Genomic DNA, 16,226 nt, shown 5'->3' on the forward strand with positions numbered 1-16,226 from the left:
GCAGCTCATACTACGTAGTACGTAGGAGGAGGACAACACAGGTTGTTGGATACTTGGATCTGCAACTGCATGTGTGCTAAATACAATATAAACGTGTGGATTTACACATCGCTCCGTCCCTCGCACTCACCCAACGAATGATTGTAGCCTTCTAGTAGGAATCCGTATGACTCTCGAATGGTCATATTCACACCTCGATTTACACATTATGCAGTCCCTTGTGCTCATCCAGACAGGTTGGTCACTGATAAAGCTTATGTTGCTTGTGAGTGCATTCATTGTATCGAGAAAAGTTTTTGGTGCCTATAAGCTTGATCCTATCAAAGGATTATGATCGGATGGACAGGGGTTACCTTAAGCAGATGATGCAAAAAACTGGCTTCGCTCGGATTGACTGGGTCATGACATGTCTCATCATTGTGAGATGCCCCATATATAAAATATAATGGAACAACCTCGGATTCATTTGCACCGTCGTATGGGCTTCGACAATGTGATCCACTTTCCCTGTGTTTGCTTCTCTTTTTTCATTTATGGCCTTTCTGCTGTTCTGCATTTAATAATAAAGAGACAACTCTGAATAATTTTTCACCGGTGAAGGCGCGCGCGTCGAAGAGCACTGGGAATTCCTTACTTGTTTTTTGCGGATGACACCCACTTTTTTTTCCTAGGAAAATCAAACACAGGCTCTCCGAGTTAGAGGTATCCTTAATACTTATGTCGAAGCCACTGGACAATTTGATAAACCCAAGCAAGTGCTCCATTTTGTTTGGGGAATCTTGCCCTTCGGCAGACCAGATAGCTGTTCGAGCAGTCTTACAAATTGAAGTTGCAGGATTCGAGGAAAGGTACTTTGGGTTGCCAACCCCGGATGGTCGTTTGGTGAAAGGAAAATTGTAGATTTTGCAGGTGAAGCTCACCAAAAGCGCTAATCAAATATATTGCATAGCCAGTCCCTACCTATCTAATGAGTGTGTTTAAACTTCCCTTGGGGTTGTGTGATGACCTCAATTAATGGTGGGCTTCTGAGGAAGGGGAGAGGAAAACACACCGGAAGGCGTGGGATGCACTACAAGCTCAGTTAGCTGCACTGGATAAGGGTTTGTCCCTAGCCTTCAGTGGAGTAATTTATTTATTTATTTATTTTAGGACGAACGGCAGGTGCTCTGCCTTCGCACTATAGATAAAGAATGTACAAGAGGCATACAACAAAAAAAGAGGCCTGACCATCAGTCTGGTTCAAGTGTGGGTCTATGGAAGGCTATCCGTACGTGGTTTAGGTCTGGAGTAATTTCCGAATTCTGATAGAGACGGATTGTTTGGAAGCATTTAATCTTCCAAAGGCCAGCGACACTGATAGATCAAGATACACTTCCATGGTGGATGAAATAAATGTGAAGCTGGAGGAACGAAATACTTGTATTACTCATGTGCGTCGAACTCAAAATCATGGAAGCCTTTGTTGGCGAACTTCGGTACTACCTCTGTCCCGATTTATTAGACCCCTCTATTTTAGGCTAAAGTTTGATTATAAAGTTAATTCATAAAATGTAAATTATATGTCACAAAAATTATATGGAAAAGCTCTTTCAACTATGAATCCAACAATATACTTTTTGTATCATATAATTTATAATTTGTTAGTTTTATAGGGGTTTAGAAACGCACTGTCATTTGGTTAGAGTCATGAGCTTTCTGCATTCACCGGAAACGTTCTGTTAGTCCAGATGTGGTCGTAAATCGCTGTAACAAGGAATGTAACCCTGATATTTGAGTAATACAAAGTATTTTCCCGCAAAAACAAGTAAGACTCTCGAATGGACACAAGTGCGGCATTAATTAGTTACAGGGTCATGAGCTTTCTGCTTTGGAATTTCACATGAAACAGTTCAATTTCTGCATGATTTGGAGACAATTCCAGTGCTCCAACCACTGCTTCCGGTGAATGCCACATTTGACAAATACTGAGTATGATCACTAGCTAAGCAGGTGTGGGTATTTACAATATATGCGAGACAATTCCGCCAGAATGGGAGAAATGGACTTGCGTCCTACTTATAGCTTTGTCACGTAAAATCAGGAGTTGGTCAGTGTGCACCACACCGAAAGGGCGTGTTCCATCCATCCTCATGCCCATGCTCATGGGACCAAGCAGAAGAACAGCTACCGCTGTGACTCGACATCGCCTCCTTCCCTGTTCCCATTCTGTTGGTGTTGGCCCTCGGGGCCAGCCTCGGGAGATGCTGCCGTTGAGCCGCCCAGCTCGGACTTGCAGAGAGGGCACAGCGCGTTGATCTTGAGCCATTTGTCGATGCATTCCATGTGGAAGACGTGCCCGCAGGGAAGCTCTCGCAGATCTTCGTTGTTCGAGAACCTTGACAAACAGATGCAGCAAACCTGAAAGAGCCCAGAGGATCACAGGTATCAACTAGCCGTGGACATGGTGTGCACAAGATCATCCCACACTTGATGAGCGTAAACGGAAAACAGGTGGAAACTCACGGCGTCTTCCGCGGAAATAGTCCGCTCCTTGTCGGTTCCAGATGCCAGGACCCCGCCATTGTCTTCCCCCACTTCTCCTCCATCGCGGATCCTCATCGACTTGTACTTGTAGGCCACCAGCGTGTTGATTACTTCCGCGGTAGCGCCTTTGTTCATATCCAGATCCTCGTGGAAGCCTACCATGGAGATTATGCAGGGCAGGCAACAGCATATCATCGTGCACAGGATGAAAGGCAGTGCATAGCCGATGAAGCCGAATGCAAGGAACACTATACACAGCCTGAAAAATGGTTACAAACAAATAAGCGAGGTACATCCGATGTGAAAGGAACGTGGCATGGGCAGCACCTAGCAACACACACACCTGTACAAGTTAGGAGCGTCGTGGACAGAAGAGCGGCCGCCGAATATCCACACATTCCCCACAACAAACCACACGGCGAAGAAACAATCCAAGGCCAACTTCAAGCACGCAACCAATGCGTAGACCCTACAGTAAAAAGAAAAAATCTTGTTACTTCGGAACTTCAAACACCAGGTAGAATTCAAAACATTGCATCTCATCCAGGAGCAGAGTAAAATGATCTAATGTACGTATTAGGCAATCCTGAAAGACCTAATGTTTACTCTCATTATTAGTTATGCAGAAGCTGCCAAATCATCATAGCTAAACTGCTCGTGGAGGTGGTTCAGTCGAAGAGGTTATTTTTTCACGGGGAAGAAAATGTTACCTTGGACTTGCAATCGGGAAATTGTTTCTTGGGACTCCAGTATTGTTATCTTCGTTTACAGCTTCCGACGCATGAGCAGATGAAATTGCTGCAAAAGAATCAGACTCGGATATGTTCCTTTGAGATGAACCCTGCGCTGATGGTTCTTGCTCGATATTCTGGCAATTGCGATGGAGATAGCGCCAATAAAGATGTGGAATTGTAGCAACACAGCCTATTATATAGCCAACAACCCACTCAAATAGTGGAGCCCGTGGATGCTCATTCCTTGATACCGATAGGACAGTAACAGCTGCTATAATCTGACTAACATTTACAATAAGCTCGATTGAGATCCATAAGCCAGAATTCAGAGGATTCTGCTGACGATTGACTTGATCCCTTCTCACGAAAGATGCGCTTTGAAAGTCAGGCATACCGGTTGTGCCAGAACTTTCTGGGACAGGAGGAACTTCATTTGAAGGACCTCTGTTGCGGTTCAATTCATCCAACTGATTATGACTGTCCGGACGGGATGTTGACGGCGACATCAGATCATTCCTTGGTATGTCGATTGTGTGATCATGACGAGTGACATTTCCAGGGTGATCCATCAGTAAAGGATGCTAATCTGGTGCACCTTCACACTGCGATTCAACAGGAGCGGCTGTAGACTGGAAAGCAACCCAGCACCTTAGCTTGACATTTTCCTTGGTATGCAGCAGTTTCCGACAGAATGCTCTATATCTTTCTCACACACTCTGAACCGATGTGTTTCCCCCCTACACCACCTTCAGGTGACTTTTAGTGTACCTGAAGGAAAGGAAAGTTAATTGGAAACTTCAGTTCACTGCAAATCTCTGTCACTAAATTATGAAAGCCTTTGTATAAGGTAAGACATCATATATCAATAGACACGATTGCACTTGAAGGAAAGACCATAGCCTGACTTTATGAAAGATTACAATGATCATATTTAGGGTAAGCCTCATTTACCATCCCCAATTCCAATGTAATGTTGCAAATTTTGGCATTATAGAATCAATTTTTTCATCAATAGTTTTCCGCAATCCTACAGCTTGACCACAAACCAATTATGCAAGGAAGAGAAAAGGATCAATCTACATTCCGAAGGCACGCCAGAAGTGAATGCCTTTTCCCAGTGGCATGCAACAAGTAGGAACTTAGGAATGATAGGATTGGTGGATCCAATGTAACATCTACCAACCGTAGAAACAAAGATCAATTGTGACAGACCAAGATACTAGTTCAAACGCCACGTCGACACATTTAGCTCAAATGAGCATTACAATGAAAACGGAGGAAACAAAAAAAATGCTGCAATAATGCCCCTCCTAATCATCAACGCTCGCCATTACCCCAAATCACCTGGCCGTCTGATACGCATGGAGAGCAGCAGAAACAGGGAAACCAAATCCAACGGGCATTACTCATAAAAGCAGCATCCATCTCAACCCAACAATGTGGCTAAGCGAATTCAATATTCCGCATAAACACAACCACAAGATCAATCCAGTAGCTCACAACAATTCAAATCGGACCAGCAAACCCTGAACGCGAATCAGCAAGCCCAGAGGTAAACAGAACCACACCCAATTCCGACAATCGGGGCAATGCGGTCTTTGTATGAGGTAAGACATCCTTTTTTTCGAAAAGAGGTAAGGCATCATATATCGTTCCACAGGACTACACCTGACTTTATGAAAGATCGCGAAGGATCAGGGCATTTGTGCAAGGTAAGCATCGGTCACCATCCAAAGTTCCAAATCTTTTTGTCTAAAAACTTGGCATCACAGAATGTTTCATCAAATAAAAAAAATGCAATCCTAGAACTTGACCGCGGACCAATCATGGAAAACAGACTAATCGGAAATTCCAAAGGTAAACTACAAGTTAATACACAATCTTTTTTTCAAGTGGTGTGCATTGGATTAGTAGCGGACCCAATGTGAGTAATACACCTACCAATACCAGAAACAAAGGCCAATTCTGGCAGCTACCAAATCCTACTAACTCAAACGGAAAGAAGCAAAAGAAACGCTCCTCCTAATCGTCAACGCCGCCAAATCACCGGTGTCGTTCCAAAAAAAAAAAGATGCATGTGGAGAACAGCAGCTACAGGGAAACCAAATCCAACGGGCATATATTTCTCACGGCCATCTCAACCCAACTACGTACGTACGTGGCTACGAGAATCCGATACCCGGCACGAACACGCCGACGGGAGCAGCCCGGAAGCTCGCAGCCGGTTTCAATCGAGCCGGCGAACCCTGCGGCGAACGGCGCCGCCCCCCGACCCGATCCTGGAGCAAGGAAGGGAAGGGAAGGGACGCACGTACCGGGCAGGGCGGGGGAAGGGGCGGGGCGTGGGCCGAAGCTTGGAGCTATAGGCTTCGTCCTCCTCTGGTCGTCGTCGTCGTCGCGGTCCTGGCGGAAAAATTTATCCTCTCTCCTCCATTTTTGTCTGCTCCGTCGGTGCTTTGCCTTATGTAGGTCAGCGGTCAGGGACGAACAGGTCAAGCGGGGGTCAAGCGGGGGCAGCTCGGTAATTACGGACGGAACGCATCGCGGCCGCTGGTGCGGCCAGCGGGGCGGGATCGGACGGCCGGGGGGAGGTGGGCGGGTAGGCCGTTGGCGCGTGCAGGATTAGAAACTTCTTTGTTTGAAAACGGAGTCGTTTTGCTCGTAGAAACCGTGTGGGATTAGGTAGAGTAACAGTAGGGGCAAAGGATTATTAAGCCTTTATTTCTTTCTTTTTCTTTTTGGCTTCGACTAATGTTAGGTAAAACAGACAAATGGCCAGTGCACAACACATTTTCCCTCTCGCAAATATAGCAAGCGCACATTTCAGGTGTGCAATTGTTCTATTTTTAGCAGAGTGGCTAGTTAATAAATCTTTAAAATTGTTTACCTTTTCTAAGAAGCAGCCCTTTGTTATGTCATTGAATCATGACCATTTAAGGACATAAATTCCTTCTTTTTTCCTCACGAAATGTGGTTTTGCGTTTCTGGTACGTATTGTTGCCCTTTCTACACTTTCCACCCATGTATACAAGTGACAAGTTCAAATTGAATGCAGAAATTTGCAACAACAAAAAAATTCTCAAGGGCTTGACCACTAAAAAATAGTCAATTGACACTGACACTCGAAGATAAACATCATTTACAAAAGTAAGGCATATGTGGGAAATTGGAGTCTCATTGCTCCATTTGAATTTTCTGTAAATGTGATCACAGCACCACCATCCGCAAAAAACTGTGCAGTACATCAGCTTCGAAACAAAAATGCCATTAGTTTCCAAAATCAATAGAAACAGAGAGCTGACTCAAGCATTGCCAGTTTACGCATCTAGTTTCTTCTCAGCTTCACCAATCACCCGCAGTTGCTCGAAAAAGGCGGTGAGTTTCCTCATGTCCTCCTCTTGGACGCTGGGCGGGGCCTTCTCTCTGTAACCGGACGCTTCCATCTTCTGAGACAGGGCATGCTGTAGCCTGCGCGCATGGATAACAAGAAACCACGTTACGTGCGATAACACTGGGACTAACGACGACAACCATACACGAGGATCTTTAGCGGGAGAGAACAATTAGATGGCATATCAGGCTTACTTTTGGATTTCATCCCTCTTTTTCCTTAGCTTTTCGAGCTCCACTTCCGCGTTTAGAGCTCCTTGAAGCTGAAGGTATACGGACAGATCTTTGTTTACAACAGCAGTCGAACAGTCAGGTGGAGTTTCGTCACTCTCTGCCAGGATCTGGAAATTGTCCAACATCAAATCAGTGTTTTTCATCGAACAGATGAAAAAGGATAAAAACAACTATGAAAATTGATTATTCTGCGATAGACAGTCACTTGAGATGATATGCTCCACTCCAGGTTTTAGCAAAACATTAGATCCGTAAAGGAAGTTTTCAGATAATAAAACACATAATACAGCTAAGGAAATGCAAGGCAAAACCTTAAGTGACGATACAGAAGAAAGAGACACCACTAGAGATTGATAGCACTGAACAGTGGCAGCAATATCTTCGCCTCGACAAAGTGCAAAAGCAGGTCGCCTGTTCATGAAAAAGATAAGAAATAAGATGTCGATTTGGCAAGCCAACTGTAGAACAAGAAGAATCAAGCAACCATATATATCATGCACAGTACATTGTGAACACAAAGCCCAGGTACATGACCATATATACACACCTTTCATTTGTATCTGTCGGTGGCTTCAGAGATCTTAGTTTGTTCACAGTATCCAAGATAATACCAAATTCACTTTCAAGTTTATCATCTGCCCATTCCTGTGATAAAGAACAATTGTTTTCCACTAAGAAAAGGATATTGCGACATGAAGTTCTCTGTATTTAAAGTCTTCCGTTAGACATGAGTATTACCTTAACAACAGATGGATATTCTGATATCATAATGGAAGTTTTTCTGCAAGAATCTTTGGGCTGAGGAAGGCGCTGCCAGAGTTCTTCTGTTACATAAGGCATGAATGGGTGGAGCAGACGCAAACCATTGTCGAGGCAAACCCATAGGGCATCTCTACAAGCAGCTCTTGCTGAATCGAACTCTTGAGAGTCATTGAAGAAGTAAGGTTTTACAGCTTCTATAAATACATCACATAGCTGGTATTGCCACCATGAGTAAATAGCAGATGTTGCATCAGCGAACTTGTATGCTTCTAATGAGGTCACAGTCTTGCCAATAGCCTTGTTGAGTACCGAGAGTATCCATTTGCAGACCGGGGGCATTGAAGACACAACAATGGTTGCTGGTGGAGCATAATGATCACCAAGCTTGCCCATTGCAAAACGAATGGCATTCCACAATTTATTGCACCATTGGCGATATCCAACAACCCTCTTGATATCAAGATTTATCTTGTCAGACTGCAAAACAAGAGAGATTCTATAAAAAGATGAATTGGAAGCTTATAATACTACAACAGAAACTCAAATGGGTGTGACTATAACCTGAGAAGTGTAAGAAATCAGTGCGAAACGGAGTGCATCAGTGCCACATTCAGCAATGCCATCAGGAAAATCTTTCTTCTTCCCTTCTCTTGCAACACTTAACTCATTTGGATCCAGGTTGCCTTCTTCCAAACGTTTTAGGAGATCTTCAAGTGTCGTACCGTTTATCACCTCAAGGGGATCAACAACATTACCAAGTGACTTCGACATTTTGCGGCCATGTGCATCACGGATCATAGGATGCAAATACACCTGCAAAAGAGGGTGCAATCATGACTCAGTATGCGAGACAATTAAAGCATATCTTCAACTAGAAAAGAATTGAAGCTCAATACGGTTGGTTAAATAAGTAGTTTCGGAATTTAAAGAGAAGCACCTTCCATCCAGAAAAGAAAAGGGTGAGTTAATGAGTTTAAGCATTTAACACTACATGATAGTCTCAATCAAGCACACAGTACAATATGACAAAGGACGATGATGACAGAAATGTAACTTGTGTTCAAAATTAACTAAGAACAGAGTTCATGCAGGAAGATGACCCGTTGACACAAATGACAGATCGCGGAATAATAATTGAAAAAGGGCGGAAGTTTCTCCAACGAGTATCTGGAAAACTTATAGTGCACTATATTGTCTAACAATTACGCTCTCATTTTTTGAACTGAACCTTGTCTGTAACATCCACATACTCCAACTACCAAGGTTTAAGGTAGATTGCCGTGAGTAACATATCTTCAGAGTTCAATCAGGACAACACTGGGATGGCATGTAGAGGCAAATGGCAGAGCAGCAAATAGTGCAAAATGGACAACCTCATTAATCCATTCAGCAAATGTCTGTAGAATTCATAATGCATGATTTTGTGAAACAATGGTGGTTATGCACTGCCACTATTAAATGTAGATTGCTTCAGTTTTTGGACATTTGGGCATAGCTACTGTTACACTAAAGCAAAGTTTCACTATGTCCAGGCCTATGGAGACAGAAGGAAGAGGTAGCTATAAGCTAAAGAGTGCGCACAAGGAATTAGATTATTTATGTATAATGGATTATTAGAACTGTAGAATACAGTTTAATTGGCAGAGAAAAACATTTGTGTCGTTACCTTCTGAAATGGCACATCACCACCAAGTTGCATACCCATCATCACCATACGTGCCACCCAGAAGAAGAGAATATCAAGTCCAGTTTCAAGTACTGAAGTAGGGTAGAAAGCACGAAGATCAGCAGTATCATCTGGCCAACCAAGCACTGTCAATGGGAAGAGACCAGATGAAAACCAAGTATCCAAAACGTCAGGATCTTGATTTAACTGGAATTTCTTCCCCGGATACTTTTTCTGTGCCTCAAGCATTGCATCACATTCATTCCTTGCGACTATCCAACGGTCATTGTTTGATCCCAGATCATTCAATTGCTCATCCTCTAGTGTCACATACCACGCAGGTACACGATGTCCCCACCAGAGTTGCCTTGAAACACACCAATCGCGTATATTTTCAAGCCATCTGCAAGAATGGTGGATGGATCATGTTTCTTGATATTTCATTACTTTCACCTGAAGTCTGCAAGAGGTGGCACTTGTAACTAGGCAAAAGAAGATACCTGTACCAGTCTTGTTCATATTGTTGCGGAATAATCTCAATTTTTTTGGACCTTACAGCATCAAGACCTGCCTTTGCCATCGTATGGCAATTAACAAACCATTGAGGCTTTATCATAGGTTCCACTACATCATTACTTCTTGAACAAATGCCCAAATTCATTTCATTCTTTTTTGTGTCCTTGTACAACCCCTTAATTGGCAGAATAAAACATTGTTAGTCCAAAACTCAGAACTACGTACTTAATTAAACCCAAATGAAATAAATTGGAAAAGGCAAAAAACAAACAAAGATCAGTCTAAAGTGATTAGTAAAGGTAAATAGTTGGTCACTGGATTCCACAGGCATGCAAATTATATTTCTAATAAGAAATGAGAATCCGTTACGATGGATACCCAACCAAAATGGGATAACATGAAGAAGCCTTGAAGCAACATATACATAAACTACCAAAACACATATTTCTCATAAAAAGAACGCTGTACTGAGAGACTCATTAACTAGATTAATCAGAACGGGTGAAGGACAACCATGTAAGAGGTAGAAATGTTTATCAAGAATCAATATTGCTTAAGGCTAGCAAGTTCCAATTTGTTTTTTGTAGTAAGTGTTAACAAAATAGAAATGTGAATATTACATTACATAGTTCATGATATTTCACTGTATAGTCTCTCTTTGTATGACATCACCTAAATTTATACTAATCCAGCGCAATAACCCAACAACCATTCTTCAAATACTACATCATAAACGTTATGCACCAATAGCTAAATGAAACCAGTAATACCTTTTCCTTCAGTGCATCAATAACTGCAACCCGAGCAGCAAATCTTGCCATTCCTTCAAATTGTGCACCTCCATTGCTGTTTATCTTCCCATCATCTGTGAAGATATTGATGAACTCTAGGTTGTGTCGTTTTCCAACCTCAAAGTCATTTGGGTCATGGGCAGGTGTAATCTGCAAAACGAGCACACAACAATAAAAGCTGAGGTGGGTGTGTGTGTGTGTGGGGGGGGGGGGGGGGGGGGGGGGGGTTATATGCAGAAGGTTCAACTAGGTAAGCTGAAATAAAAATAAATTAGGTCAGTCCTAGGCATATTATAACATACCTTGACAGCCCCAGTACCGAAAGTGGGATCCACTAACACAGCATCACAGATTATTTTGAGTTTTCGGCCATTGAACGGGTGAATGGCATGCTTTCCATGCAGATGCTTATACCTTTTATCCTCAGGATGAACAGCTATTGCCGTATCACCGAGCATTGTTTCAATTCTTGTTGTTGCGACAATAATTTCACCTAGTCCTTCTTCAAGAGGATAGGCAAAGGATATCAACACACCAAACTGTACAGGACTACTATAACCAGGGACCTTCAGCATAGTTTCCTCTTTAAGCTCTAGATGATCCACCTGAGAAAACAGCATTTTTAATAAAGTTGATCTTAGTCATGGGTGTGGAATCAAACTGTACAGTGTAGACAATATAATAAGCTTTATTAACCTCTATGTCAGATATTGCTGTTAAAAGTGTGCAGTCCCAATTCACAAGGCGGTAATCCCTGTAAAGGACCAAATCATACATAAGAGGTAAGAAAACTAGGTCGGTCATTGAATGACATAGAGATGATAGTTAAAAATATGTTAACACTTACAGCAACAGAAGGAGAGGAAACTAACCTATAAATTAGGCCATCTTTGTGCAACCTAACAAATGCTTCAGTTACAGCTTTCGATCGTTGATCATCCATTGTGAAACACTGATACACGAGTTAAGATCAAGTTGGTAATTTCAAAGAAATATAAAAGTAAAAAAACAAGTGCATGTGTTTTTTTCTCAACTAAAGAAAACAGGAATTTTACCTCACGGGACCAATCAAGCGAAGCCCCAAGCCTACGTAATTGACCCAGTATGGTACCACCGTACTGATCTTTCCATTTCAGAACCTGACCGAAAGATGATGACAAAAAATAGAATAAGCAAGAAAATGATTACCACAATGGAATCAAATTAAGCCCAGTGTGAAGCTATGCTCACTGCGATTTTCATGACTACATCGGATGTTGAGCCCGATTATTAATATTCCATAGTATAAAGGTGATGATTAAATGAACTATGATCTGACACAGGAGAAGATGAACAACAAACATAACCATGTATTAAGGGGAATAGGTGCTTACTTCAGATATAAATTTGTCACGGCCTATGTCATGCCTTGTCAGCTTCCTTTCACGCATTAGCTTCTTTTCCACTACAACCTGGCTTAGGAGAACAGATTATTAAATCAAACAGAGGGTGTAGAATATAATGCAGGTTGAAGTCTATACAAAATAACTACATTCGGCAACACCATACAAGATTTAGTTTCATTTGCTAAAAGGAAAAAGTAAAGTCTGATAAAGAGAAAGTACATCATTCTGCCAAAACTAAAATATCCATGTGGCCATTTCTTCTACTTAGGTGCATGCAAAATTGGCAAGTCTACCAGTAAGGCAGTAACACGGTAAGAAACATCTGGTCTATGGAAATAGTGTTCCAAATATTTTTGCCAATATTACAAAGAAGATATACTAACTGGGCCTAGAACCCCTGTTGGCAGCTTTATTTTAGTGGTGGCACACGAACTACAGACACGGTATTTTTTCATAAGTTGAGTGACAGCAAGTGCCACCAAAGAAGATATGAGTAACTTTGTACTATATGTGTATGTCATTCACAAGATGAACTTAATCAAGTCCAAGATACAGACCTGTGTAGCAATGCCAGCATGGTCCACTCCTGGGACCCACAGAGCATTATATCCCGACATTCTCCTCCACCTTATCATAGCGTCCTGCATTGTTGAAACAAAATAAAAGCAAAGAGCTTAGAATGTCTCGTGAATGACCAGGGAATGGCAAATAGGTCTCACATCTCTACAAGCATAAAATTTACACCTCTATAGCCACAGTAAGTGCATGACCAATATGAAGCGCTCCAGTCACATTCGGAGGTGGTAGAACCTGAAATGAAATGACTTAGCACTTTTGCTGGAAGGAAATCCAAATCCACATTTGTACAAAAACACTAGTGATCCCATAAGATGACAGTATGCTAACCCAGCTCCCAGTGCACATCTTGCATGAAGCTCATAAGAAGTGGGTCACTTACTATAACAAAAGGTGGTTTTGTGCTTGCGGGGTCTGCCCCAAAATATCCTGCTGACTCCCACCAGGAGTACCACCTACATTGTGGGGAAAAAAGGTATTCAGTTCAGGTAGGCGTTTCAGATGCTATGAATTACAAATACGAGAAAAGCAGACTAGCATCTTACGATTTTTCAACTGCGCTCGGGCTATACTGCTTAGCCATTTGAGGTGCAAGCGATTTCTTCTCCCCGCTAGGGGTCTCAGGGTCAATGAAATCCTCGGGGTTTTCATCCCCCGCAGCCTTCTTCTTTTGCTTCTTCTCACTTTTCTTAGGTCCATCCGAAGTTGCCTGAGCCTGCAGACGACGAAGTCAGCACAAACCCATCTCCACCAAGCAATTTCAGCACCAAACTCATTTAAGAATGTTGCAACCTGGAGCCTAGCAGTCTCCTTTTGCTTTGCCTTGAGCTTTTTCTCCTCTTTCTCTCTAGCCTGCAAGTAGAACAACACTCAACCCATAAGCGATCTTTTCCCATAAACATAACGAATAATTTTACCTTACCACTGAACCTGTAGTTTCTAACATCAGCACAATTCACAGATGGCCACACAACCAATTCGGGAGAACTGGTTGTCAATTACCAATGCGCGTCAAAACGAACAACAACACAAGGACGAAATTCGCGAAAGCAAGTAATCACGGGGCTCGGCCAAGCATACCTTCTGCTCTTTCTTCAGTTTCCGCTCCCGCTCTAGCTCCAGCTCCTTGTCGTCAAGCTGCTGCTCGCATCACCACCAAAAGAGAGAGGAGAGAAATCGGGTGAGCCGCTGATAATAAACAGAGCGCAGAATTGAACTGCCGTCGCGGCAACTTCCGCACAAACCTTCTCCTCTGAAGCCGCCTTCCCCGGTGCCTGCGCCGCGGGCTGCACGAGGCCAGCAAAACTCGAATCAGAGGCGCGCGAGCGAAGAGATCCATCGATGGGAGCGGACGAGCGCGGGGTTACCTTCTCCATGGTGAGAGATCGGGTGGTGCGGCTGGTCGCGCCGCCGGCGCCTGCTTGGACGTTGCGGAGCACGGCGAGAGCAGAGGGTCCCTGAGAGGTTAGGGTTTTGCGGGATTTCTTTTGGTTTTCGAGGATGGTGAAAGGGATTAGAGGATACCGTGCCCAAGTGTGACACTGACATGTGGGTTTATCAGATGGGCCGGGATGCCATCGCTTTGTGGCCCGGGATGCCTCTCCCTGAATGGGGCGGCCTAGGAAAACCCATATATCTGGCCCAGCAGGGCAGCACTTGTTCCTAAGCCCAATAAACCGTTCCCCCTTGAGTTTTTTTTTTAAACAACTCCCTCCTTGAGCCCTTAATTTTACCATTCTCAGCCACGGCACGGCCCCCTTTCGCAAAAACCCTAATACCTAAACTCCATTGCGGCCACGTCCCATACTCGGTTGAGATCACATCCGTAGCCTCTAATCTAACCAAATCGAAGAAAGAGGAGAAGCGCAAATCCAAGGATGCCTCCGGTTTTTTTTCCCGAGAACCAAGGATGCCTCCGTTAACCCTATTGACGTCGTCGATACCTCGTCGCGGAAGAGGCTGGGGAAAAGATCGATGGCTACATGATCAAGGCCCAGTCCCTGGTCGCTCCCCTAGACACCTGCACTTGGTCACGCCTCATCGAGAACTATGATTGTCTCAACATCTACGTCGGTCGCTACACCTCCGCCAAGAGCCTTCCTCCCGGGCACCAAGTTGGCCATCCTGCTCATCGGCCGCCGTTCCCAAGCACCACTACGTGAAGGTCAAACACCCTGACCATGGAGCACCATGGTGAGCTCTGATTTTTTTTATGTGCAATTTGATGTTCTGACACCGCCACCCCAGCCAGTCCTCTGCCTCAAACACTTCAGCAGCTGGTCTGTAGGTTCGTGTGGCCGGAGGACCGTGGACAGTGATGTGGTTGCTTGATGTCCATGTGGAGTGTGGCTCGGCATGAGGTGAGATTCCTATATATGATAACCTAGTTGTATACTACAATTTCTTCAAAGAGAATTAAGATTGGCAACATAGTTGGTATTTGCAATGTGTTAAAATTGCTACTTAAATTGGTTTAAAGCTACTGAAATTTCCTTTTTTTAGATTTTTCCTGCAAATACTGATTGTTACAAATTTAACTCGCTACTTAAATTTCGTACAAATGAGGGTCTCAAGGGAGCAACAGGAAGCACAGATCACAACAATCACCAACAGCAAATGTTTGCTCTTCATGCTTTGTTTTGATGTACAAATACAAGCTTCATGGTAGGCATGGTAAGCTTGCCTCTTCTTTTCTTCAACATGCGTTGCTTCATTTGTTGGGTTGGAGAGTGAGGGAGAGAAAATTGACGTACTTTTGTTCCAAGCATCCTGTTGCAAATGAAGAAAGTGCAAAGTCGCTAGATTACTTCCATTTTTCTCTATATATCATGATATGCATGTGGTAGTTCTCTAAATCTTGTACATATGTTTTCTCTAAATCATGTGGTAGTTCTAAATTCTCTACATGTGTCATGATGGTGAGGGTAGCAGAGGTGACAACAAACGGCGGTTCTGTATGCACCGCTGTGGTGGACTGGCCAGGGAGCAATTAACTTGTACTTGTATTTGGTCAAGGATGGAGATGGATTCGAGAGAGATGTCGCTGGGAGCACCATTTTTGTACCAGCCATTTTTCCGTCCTCTCTCGGTTATCCCTCTCGTTGGGAGGAGGATGACACTACTAGGGAAAAGGCTAGCAGTAGCGCGGGGTTTTGCCTTAGCAGTAGCGGGGCCCAGCGCTACTACTAACAATACATAGCAGTAGTGTGCTTGCTAAGCACCGCGCTACTGCTAATAGCAGCAGCGCCTCTTTCAAGAGCACGTTGCTGCTAAAAGCACGCTGCTACTCCGTGCATTCCCGCGCTATTGCTAATTTTTTCTGTATTTTTTTCTGCAGCATATTGGCGTTGTATTTGTACAGGTTTTATACAGTAGTCTGATCATATGATTTTATGATCATGATGAGTTATTATATATATATATATATCAGTGGGTGAAAGAGATGTGGATTAGATCGAAATGGAGGCAACATGATACAGATCCAAAGTACTACTAATCCAAACTTGATCACTTTAGTTTGGATAAGTAGTACTTTCGATCTGCACCATGTTGCCTCCACTTGAATCTAATCAACGTTTATTTCACCCACTGATATAGATATATATATATATATATATATATATATATATATATATATATATATATATAT

At 43.2% G+C, this 16,226-nt stretch overlaps 2 protein-coding genes across 5 annotated transcripts; both read right to left on the minus strand.

Annotated features, from left to right (window-relative positions):
• Positions 1–1,805: 1,805 nt before the first annotated feature.
• Positions 1,806–5,732, minus strand: LOC109770438 (E3 ubiquitin-protein ligase At1g12760). Of its 2 annotated transcripts, none has more exons than XM_020329153.4 (5): positions 5,573–5,732; positions 3,234–4,025; positions 2,867–2,992; positions 2,503–2,782; positions 1,806–2,397 (listed from the first exon to the last, which is right to left on the minus strand). In XM_020329153.4, exons 2-5 carry the CDS (start codon positions 3,824–3,826, stop codon positions 2,164–2,166), a joined length of 1,233 nt encoding a protein of 410 aa, XP_020184742.1. In that variant the 5' UTR covers positions 3,827–4,025; positions 5,573–5,732; the 3' UTR covers positions 1,806–2,163. The 2 variants fall into 2 exon arrangements, with proteins under 2 accessions (XP_020184742.1, XP_020184732.1); XM_020329143.4 differs by having other exon boundaries at positions 5,416–5,695.
• Positions 5,733–6,326: 594 nt separating this feature from the next.
• LOC109770459 (valine--tRNA ligase, mitochondrial 1) lies at positions 6,327–14,082 on the minus strand. Of its 3 annotated transcripts, none has more exons than XM_073510043.1 (22): positions 13,945–14,082; positions 13,822–13,863; positions 13,658–13,714; positions 13,370–13,429; positions 13,123–13,292; positions 12,960–13,032; positions 12,746–12,811; positions 12,559–12,642; positions 11,990–12,067; positions 11,672–11,755; positions 11,489–11,568; positions 11,313–11,370; positions 10,919–11,221; positions 10,596–10,766; positions 9,810–10,000; positions 9,310–9,712; positions 8,205–8,456; positions 7,620–8,120; positions 7,429–7,526; positions 7,193–7,292; positions 6,843–6,988; positions 6,327–6,725 (listed from the first exon to the last, which is right to left on the minus strand). In XM_073510043.1, exons 1-22 carry the CDS (start codon positions 13,951–13,953, stop codon positions 6,575–6,577), a joined length of 3,177 nt encoding a protein of 1,058 aa, XP_073366144.1. In that variant the 5' UTR covers positions 13,954–14,082; the 3' UTR covers positions 6,327–6,574. The 3 variants fall into 3 exon arrangements, with proteins under 3 accessions (XP_073366144.1, XP_073366143.1, XP_020184752.1); XM_073510042.1 differs by having other exon boundaries at positions 13,658–13,717; XM_020329163.4 differs by having other exon boundaries at positions 13,658–13,717; positions 13,822–14,057.
• Positions 14,083–16,226: the final 2,144 nt, after the last annotated feature.

This window comes from Aegilops tauschii, chromosome 3, assembly GCF_002575655.3.
Source record: "Aegilops tauschii subsp. strangulata cultivar AL8/78 chromosome 3, Aet v6.0, whole genome shotgun sequence".
Taxonomy (NCBI): Eukaryota; Viridiplantae; Streptophyta; class Magnoliopsida; order Poales; family Poaceae; genus Aegilops; species Aegilops tauschii.

Excerpts from the sequence above, each read along its gene's own strand:
- LOC109770459 (XM_020329163.4), bottom strand. The coding sequence starts at position 13,953 with ATGGAGAAGGTAACCCCGCGCTCGTCCGCTCCCATCGATGGATCTCTT. Across the intron at positions 10,767-10,918 it reads TCGGTACTGGGGCTGTCAAG|ATTACACCTGCCCATGACCC; the intron begins GTATGTTATAAT and ends CTCGTTTTGCAG. Across the intron at positions 6,726-6,842 it reads AAGAGGGATGAAATCCAAAA|GCTACAGCATGCCCTGTCTC; the intron begins GTAAGCCTGATA and ends CCATGCGCGCAG.
- LOC109770438 (XM_020329153.4), bottom strand. The coding sequence starts at position 3,826 with ATGGATCACCCTGGAAATGTCACTCGTCATGATCACACAATCGACATA. Across the intron at positions 2,993-3,233 it reads TTCCCGATTGCAAGTCCAAG|GGTCTACGCATTGGTTGCGT; the intron begins GTAACATTTTCT and ends TTTTTACTGTAG. Across the intron at positions 2,783-2,866 it reads GACGCTCCTAACTTGTACAG|GCTGTGTATAGTGTTCCTTG; the intron begins GTGTGTGTGTTG and ends ACCATTTTTCAG.